General features: G+C 45.4%; 2 gene segments (V, D, J or C); both read right to left on the bottom strand.

Moving 5' to 3' along the window:
- Positions 1 to 1,536: 1,536 nt before the first annotated feature.
- Positions 1,537 to 7,534, bottom strand: LOC128330544 (immunoglobulin heavy variable 4-59-like; the record flags this gene model as incomplete). The annotated part of the segment is given in 3 exon segments: positions 1,537 to 1,550; positions 7,036 to 7,350; positions 7,435 to 7,534. Coding segments are annotated over 3 exon segments (375 nt in total), but the record flags the coding sequence as incomplete, so codon positions are not given.
- LOC128330546 (Ig heavy chain V region C3-like) lies at positions 1,921 to 2,427 on the bottom strand. The segment is given in 2 exon segments: positions 1,921 to 2,221; positions 2,310 to 2,427. Coding segments are annotated over 2 exon segments (258 nt in total).
- Positions 7,535 to 9,083: the final 1,549 nt, after the last annotated feature.

Below are 9,083 nucleotides of genomic sequence, written 5' to 3' on the forward strand. Positions count from 1 at the left end.
GCTGTATCCTGTGCTTTCAGGCTGTTCATTTGCAAGCAGAAGTTTGAACCTCCCTTTGAGGCTGTGAATCTCCCTCAGATTGCAGAGGAATAGAAACTGTTCCCAGAAGCAGTGTTGAAATAGTAAACAAGCCACTCCAATCCTTTGCCAGACTTCTGTTGGACCCAGTTCATCCAGTGGCCCTTAAGGTCAAACCCAGTGACTGCACAAGTCATTTTCTGGGATTCTCCAGGTTTTTTCAGTACTGGATCATCAGCCTGGGCCAAAACCACCTGCCCTGAAAGGGCACCTGCTGAAATGAGAAAGAACTGGGATAGAGAAACAGCAGATTAGAAAAATTTCAGAACACAAGTTGAGTGCCAGTAGGAATAATCTCCACTAGAAAACTCCATGCACATGAGGAGGCAGCCAGAACCATGATGACTGGCAATATGGACTACATTGCAGAGATATGGGCTGGATCTCAAAGGGTTTCTGTGGGCTGTGCTAGGAAGTCTGTGGGGTGAGAGGCTTTGAGGGTGCCAGCATGGTGTAGTGGTTAGAGTGCTGGACTAGGACCGGGGAGACCTGAGTTCAAATCCCCATTCAGCCATGAGACTTGCTGGGTAACTCTGGGCCAGTCACTTCTCTCTCAGCCTAACCTACTTCACAGGGATGTTGTGAGGAGAAACTTAAGTATGTAGTACACTGCTCTGGGCTTCTTGGAGGAAGAACGGGATATAAAATGTAAATAATATGATGATTATGATATGTGGGAAGGAAAGCTGCTCCTGACTTTGCATAAATTTCTCAGCATAGAAGGGGGCAGTATTAATATGGGATGAAAACCCTTGAGGAGCCAAGAATGCCAGGAACAGCCATTTCTGGAAGGGGAAATGCTACAATTTGCCTGTGATGTGTGTCTTGGCTCATTGGCTCGAGTCCTCTAGGGTGATTCATTCTGTCTGTCACCTCTTTGGTAGATGTTGTATGATGAGGAGATATGCATGGATCCCCTACTTCAAGCTCTTGACTTACAGACCTTCACACAATGCTCAGTATCAAACCTGGGTTTTCCACTGCAAGTACATCCAACAGGGAGCCCAGAGGCTATATATAGACATTGCTATATATATATTGGGTTTTATATCTATGAGTGGCCCATTCTTAACAGACTCAGAGTATTTACAGGGTGGTTTGGCTGCAGCAGCCATGAAGGTGGAGAAATGGTTGTGCTCATTTGAACGGGTTCCTTGCCATAACTCCCGATGTGGGCCCCACTCAAGCCTTCTTCCTGAGCTGAGCATTTGGTCTTAATGGAACATAGGAAGGTGTCATATACTGAGTCCGACTAGTGTCTATCCAGCTCAGTATCGTCTATACAGACTGGCAGCGGCTTCTCCAAGGTTGCAGGCTGGAATCTCTCTCAGCCCTATCTTGGAGATGCCACCAGGGAGGGAACTTGAAATCTTTTGCTCTTCCCAGAGCAGCTCCATCCCCTGAGGGGGAAGATCTGACAGAGCTCACACTTCTAGTCTGCCTTTTGTATGCAACCAGGGCAGACCCTGCTTAGTTAAGGGGACAAGTCATGCTTGCTACCACAAGACCAGCTCACCTAACAGTTGATGCTTATGTCTGCTGCATCCTTTGGAAAAGCTGGGAGAGGACTGTAGTCTGGTTTTGTGAAGAATTAACATAAGCTTTTTCTTGGGTGAGAGTAATTGGACATTTACTTTCTCCACAGCTGATGTAGATACGGGTATTATGAAGGACAGAAGTATGAATTTTTCCAACCTAACATTCTGCCTGATTTGCTGTATTAGCTCCTTTCCACTTTGATCTCTGAAGCACTTCAAAACCATCCACAGCTACAGCTAGTGGGGGCCTCGCTGAGGTTTTTGTATCAGGAGGAAGTTAGAAGCTGCCACTGTGCCTCTTGCACAGTAATACAAGGCAGAGTCTTCAGGCTTCAAGCTGCCCATTTGTAGATGGACTGAAGTCTGGGAATTGTCTCTGGAGATGGTGAATCACCCCTGAACCTTGGGGTTGTACCACTGGCTGCTTCCACTGGGGCTGCTAATTCCAGCCACCCACTCAAGTCCTTTTCCAGGAGCCTGCCGGATCCAGTGCATCGGATAGTCAGTGAAGGTGAATCCTGAAGCCTTGCAGGAGAGGCGGAGGGAGCCTCCGGGGCTCACAACACCACCTCCAGTCTCCACCAGTTGAACCTCTGTCTGGCAGCCTGCAAATGAGAGACAAATGAAGAATCAGGGGAAATTGTGGAGAAATATTCACTTGTCTGTGGAAGTAACATAGGAGAGAATATTTACCTGAGAGAGCTGCAAAAAGAAGGAGGATCAACCAAAGTATCATGTCTCTCTGTGTTGGGGGAATGTTGAGAGTGGAGTTCCTTCTTTGACTGGACCAATCCTAGAAGGCTGAGAGTATTTAGAGGGCTGGTTTGACCACAGCAGCCTTGAAGACGGAGAAATAATTCTGCTCATTTGCATGTGCTGCATGTTATAAGGCGTGATAAGGGGCACACTCCAGCCTTCCAAATGAACTGTGCCAGCAAGAGAAGCAGAGAGCTTGTCTAGCAGGGCTGGGGAAACTCTTCAGAATCATGCAAAGATTTCCTTCAAAGTTATTCTTGCCAGGGATGGAAAAGTCCATTAAGTACATATAATTTCTCTGGGCAAATTCTGTAAACCTCACACATCCATTGGCCTCACACATTCATTGTTTTAATTGCAACTAGCAACCATGTGGTGGGAGAGATGTCAGGATCAGGACCACAGTGTGTAGGGAGATTGATTTAACTCCTTAGCCCCAGGCTATACTCCTGACAAAATGTGCCTAGCCAAGATGATCCTTGCCTCAGGAGGGAAAGTCTCCTTGGCACCAGCAGCAGCTTCCTTTAAGGGGGTAAAGGGCAGTTTTGGGATTTGCATCAGAATTGGCATGAAGGGGAAGTCTCATGGCTGGCATCAGGAATCACCATCATTGAGAAGCTGCTGAGAGCCCAGGGCCCACTTCCTTTGTGTGATGAGGACAAAGCAACCTGAGATGAGCAGGATTTGGGGGACTGGTATCTTAAGTCCAAGCCACCTTTCCACTCAAAAATATATTTGAGTGACTTTTCTGACAGTAGCCCCTCCTCTTTTTAGCCTTATGGAACATAAACTTTTGAGATCACCTTTCCTAAAAATTGCCATAAGAATGCTAAGCTATTGTGTTCACTTTGCCTGTTGGCTAGTCTGCTAATGCCGCCAAAGCTTTTCACAGAAAACTGGGTAAGTCTCTTGAGGAATCAGACTTTTGAAGTCCTCATACAGTGTTGGTTTCTATGCACACTAGGAGGGAAATAATCAGGTTCACAGTTGAAACCACAAACCTCCATACTTGGATGCCCATTTCATTTCTCTCATGGCCAGTTTCTTTCTTATGCTGCTACTGCCCTCTGGTGAGAAGTAGAAGGAAGAGAGGCTTGAGGTGTGGTTTTCTGAATAGAGGCTTGTTTGTTATATTTGGCATGGGACTCGGCAGAGATTTATGAGCTCTAGAGCAAGAGTTCCCAACCTGTAGTACTCCAGATGTTGCTGGACTGCTACTCCAATTGTCCCCAACTACAATTTATAATGGCTGAAGATGATGGGGGTTGTAGTTCTGCAACATCTGGATACTATAGGCTGAAAACCCATGCTCCAGATAGAGGACGTCTGGAACTGCAGGGTTTCAGTAAGAGAAAAAGCCACCAATCCCTCTTCAAAGTGCCATCCTAAATGTGAGGGTTTGTTGTAGTAGGATTGGTGGGTCCCAGAATTTATTTTTTCCAAAGTGACTGAGGGCTGTGTAAACACTCAAATTTTGTCTGCTGGATCATCTGTGGTACAATTCTTGGCTTATGAGGTTAACCTCGCTTAAGCCTACCCTCTATCTCACTTGTCATCCAAAGGCTCCCAGAGAAAAAGGTGTGATTGTTGCTTTCCTCATTTTTGCTCTTGGCCTGAAAAGAATCAAGCATGGGAGAGGGAAAACAAGAAGGAGATTCAAGCACCTGGCATGATTTTGGATAAGGCCCTGGAAGGTAATTCATCCTTTTCCTCTCCATTTTGAATCTGGGCCAGAGATGGGAGTGGTATCTTCCATAAAGACTCATGAAACAGCCAATCAGTGCAGTGCAGTGAGATGATAAAAAGATGCCTTAGGATTGACAGTGAGGCTGCTCAGTCAGAAGAGGGCAAAACCAGATTCTCCAGAAACAAAGGGACAAATACATATCATTTCCTCTGAGCCGTAAGCTGGACAACAGGACAGATGTGTTCTGGTGAGTGTGCTTCCACCCAGCCATTTCTGGAAGGGGAAATGCTACAATTTGCCTGTGACGTGTGTCTTGTTGCTGGACGGCTCCTCCAATCGTCCTCAGCTACAATTTATTGTGGCTGAAGATGGTGTGGGTTGTAGTTCAGCAACATCTGGAGTACTACAGTCTGAAAACTGCATGGGACGAATACCCTTGAGGAGCCAAGAATGCCAGTAACACAGCCATTTCCGAAAGGGGAAATGCTACAATTTGCCTGTGACATGTGTCTTGGGTCATAGGCTCGAGTCATCTAGGGTGATTTGTTCTGTCTGTCACCTCTTTGGTGGATGTTGTATGATTAGGAGATATGCATGGCCCCTCTACTTCAATCTCTTGACTTACAGACCTTCACACAATGCTCAGTATCGAACCTGGGTTTTCAACTGAAAATACATCCAACAGGAAGCCCACAATGAATCTTGGATTCACAGTGAGTGATTTATGAATATTGTCTATACTGAATGAACAGTATGAACAGAATGAACACTGTACTGAATATACTGTACAGAGCATTGCAATGATTTGTTCACATTAATATCTCTTCCGGTAGGATAGGAAATATCTGTATGATGCCCATTTGTCATGTGTGTTTGCCATCTCTACTTATGACCTTCTGTGGAGATGACAAAGAAATGGGTCTTATGTGTATTGGCAACCAATAAAGGCATTGAGTGTGGATTCTATGATAGCAAATGAGATTTTCAATGAGACACCATGAATCCACTCTAATATGCTATCATAGAATCCACACTCAATACCTCAGAAACAAGAGAACCCTGTACCCCATGGGTTAGAAACCCATGGGGGTGGTTGGCACCCTATGTGCACTACACCACCACTCGCTCTGGGCCACCCCAGCACCCCCCGTGCACTTATGGGGCTGCTGAAAGCTCCATTATAACTTCTTATGAGGAAAAACCTTAAAGACGCGTAAACTTCAACAATTAACCAAAAATCACCCTTTTCTCCAATTCCTTTCAAATAATTCAGGTAGCTTCCCTGCCCCAACTGGCACTACCACCAACCCCTCACCGCTCTAGGCCACCCCTTTCCCCCCAATGTGAAGTGATACACCCTTCATTATATCTAATGGGGGGAAACCTTAAAGACACGTAAACTTCAACAATTAACCAAAAATCACCCTTTTCCCCAATTCCTTTCAAATAATTCAGGTAGCTTCCTTGCCCACCCTAGGAACTACCACCCACCACACTCCACTCTACGACACCCCTTTCCCCCCGACGTGAAGCTATACATTTTCTGCAATCCTCATTATTCTCTATGAAGAATTCAAAAATACTTTAACAATTCACCAATAATCAGAGGAGTGTCCAATTGCCTTGGGATTTTTTGGGTGGTAGGCACCCCTGCCTGTATACCACCCACCCCGCTTTTGTGCCCCTAGGTTCTCCAAAATAGGGTATATGGACTGGTTCAAGTCCCATTATAATGAGAAAAATAATTAAAAACATTTCAAATATTCATAAAAAATCATAGGGGTGTCTGATTGCTTCAGGGTTTGCATGGTTGTTGGCACCCATGGGTGCTCCACAATAAGGAATAATGGGATGGTTGGAGTCACATTATATCCTATGAGAAAAAAATAAAAATAATTTTCAAAAATTCATAAAAAATCATACGAGTGTCCGATTGCTTTGGGGTTTGGGTGACAGATACCCCTGGGTGCCAGCTACCATACTAGCTACTTTTTGAGATCCGAACCAGTTCAGTTCATATCCGAACCGAACCGGGGGGTGGTTCGGACAAAACCAAAACCGAACCACCCCCTCCTGGTTCGGACCCGGTTTGGATCCAAACCAAACCGGGCGAACCGGTTTTGTGCACATCCCTACTCTTGAGGCTACAGCACAGGTTTCCTGGATGGCAAAAGCACCTTTCCTGTCTTTCTCCCTCCACCACCCACCAGGCCAGCAGCTCTTGAGGCAGTCCGGGTGGGTGGGGTGGAAGTGGCATGCTATTTTTTTAAATGACACTGCTTGTTGCTTGGAGGCTAGCTGAGTGGTGGAGGTAGAGCAGCCTCTCTGCAGAATTCCAGGTGAGCCTCTGCCAGTCACCAAGACAGCACTGGGATCAAGCAAACTGCTCCTTCAAAGCGTGCAGCTGGGCAAATTGGGAGCTTTTCCTGACTCCCTAAGATGGTTTATTGATGCTACAGAAACCCCCATGTCTGGCTTCAAAGGATCATATAAGGTCCTGCCTGGGGACACTCTGGAAAAGATTTTCCCATTCAAGATGAAGCAAGTTCTGCCCCCTTGAATGAGTTCTTGCAAACAAGAGACTGCACCCAGGTTCACAAAGACATGGCATCACTTGGTTTCTATACACTTAATAAGTAGTAGATGAATGTGCCAAGTGAATCTCTGGGAAAGCATTGCTGCTGAGGTCAAGTGAGGTAAAATCAATTTCTAATCATGATGACCACTTGATGTTGGTATCACCAGCTGACAAGCACATTTTAGTAGATCAGGCCCAAGGGTGATGTGACAGAGTAAATAGTTCTCTGAAAATTCTTTGTAAAAATGTCGACAGCCATTTAATTCTCATATATTAAAAACAACTATCTTTACAAGCAAGCAGATATTTAAGTTTACAGCTGATGGGCATGGAAAGCCCGACAGTAGCAAATTCCTTCCTCTTTTTGTACAGTTCCTTCTTTGATTTGTGTCACTGTGTATTTCGTGCACAGTAATACATGGCAGTGTCTGCAGTTGTCAGGGAGTTCAGCTGGAGAGAATATGTGTTGCTGGAGGCATCGGCAGAAAGGGTGATGCGGCCCTGGAGAGATGGAGCATAGTCTGTCCGCCAGTTTGATTTATGCCAATCTATTTCCCCCAGCCACTCCAATCCTTTCCCAGGAGCCTGTCGGATCCAGTCCCAAAGCTTGCTCTGAACAGAGTCCCCAGTGACTGTGCAGGTTAGTCTCAGAGACCCTCCTGGTTTCACCAGTCCTGGGCCAGATTCCACGAGTCGAACACTGCAGTAGACACCTAGGGTCAATGAGGAAGTATTTATTAATAACATGTTTCCTTTAGTTACATTTCATTTTTCACATTTATCTGGAAGCCACTTACACAATGGAGATGCTAATAAGGTAAGAAAAACAGTGAGGAGCTTCATAGTGTGCGGTAAGCAAAATTCCTCCCCTGGAGTGATGGTTGGCTTGGAGCTCTGCGGAATCGTAATGCGTATCTGTGAGTGGGTGTGAGTGTGGGTGTCTGTGTCTGTCTATTTAAATGTGAAAAGACTCAGGAAAGTCATTTGCATTTGATTTCCATACAGTCAGCATGGAAGTTAAAAAGACACCCTAAAGGTAGACAATGCACAACAATCTCTTAATTTTAGACACTTGATTGATTGATTGATTGATTGATTGAGTGCCGTCAAGTTGGTGTCGACTCCTAACAACCACATAGATAGAGTTTCTCCAGGATGATCTGTCTTTGACTTGTCCTTTAAGGTCTCTCAGTGGTGCATTCATTGCTATTGTAATCGAGTCCATCTACCTTGCTGCTAGTCGTCCTCTTCTTCTCTTTCCTTCAGCTTTCCCCAGCATTATGGACTTCTCAAGGGAGCTGGGTCTTCGCATAATATGTCCGAAGTATGATGCACCAGACACACCAATGTTTTATTCAGAGGCATCATTTGTAGGTGACCATCATATTCCTCTTTACTTTGGTGTAAGTTCCATTAAGCACAGTGCGACTTGCTTCTGAATATACATGAGTATCCTCAAGGTGTTCTGATTTCCCACTGATGCACCAAATCTTTGATGCAGCCTGTTCTGATTTTGTGTGCTCAATAACTTTATGATATGAACTGAACAACAATGTTATTTTAAGTAATATTAAATAACAATGGTACTGCTCCCTCCAGCTTTATAGAGGGATGTCTATAAAGCTGTATATGTATAGATATATAGCTAGATGTTCAGCCTTGCCCCCCCTCCCCCAGTTTGGAAGCACCCCATACTAGTGAAGTATTATGCATTCCAGCAAAGGAAAATCTACCATGAATGGGATAACCCTAAGTTTGAGTTAAGAGAAAGCCCTTGGTTTTTTTCAGTGATCTAGTTCTAGTTTTTGTACCAGTTTGTAGGGCAAGGGGGCCCCAGCGCCTTCCCCTGTGGTGAAAGCATGCCATCTCAGCCATACCTCATGAGTGGGGCCATCCACCAGGACAAAGGGGTCAGGCTCAAAAGTTCTGTGTGATGACCGAAATCCTATAGACTCCTTGGATTTTACCATAAATGTTGCTGTTGCTGCCACAGTCTGGCTGGCCAGGTGGCCACCACAGGTGCTGAGTGTTGACATCATTATAGTGCATCAGGGCATTTTGCAAGGGTTAGGGCATGCCTGTGGCTGGCCTGCAGTGATGGTGGCAGCAATAAATGGCTGGGTGAGTGGACAGAGATGTGAGTGGCAGGGCCCTATGGGGTTCCTGGGGGCCCAGCAGCCAGCATTCACAGACAATAGTTATCACTAGTGATAGAGCTAGGAAAACGTAAAAGCACCAAAAACTGGTAGATGTGCCCCTGGCATCTAGGCAGTCTGGTTTTAGGTGAGTAAAGCTTAAATAGGAAACTGCCTTCTATAGGACAGGTCCCCACACAATGCAGAGCCTACTTGCAAAGTTGATAATTGATTTATCTGTGACTTTGGGAATCCACACCAAGGGAGGAAACTTGAAGTTCACTTGGGGCCTCAAATAAGATGTGTAACCA

The sequence above is a fragment of the Hemicordylus capensis genome, chromosome 6 (assembly GCF_027244095.1).
Source record: "Hemicordylus capensis ecotype Gifberg chromosome 6, rHemCap1.1.pri, whole genome shotgun sequence".
Classification (NCBI taxonomy): Eukaryota; Metazoa; Chordata; class Lepidosauria; order Squamata; family Cordylidae; genus Hemicordylus; species Hemicordylus capensis.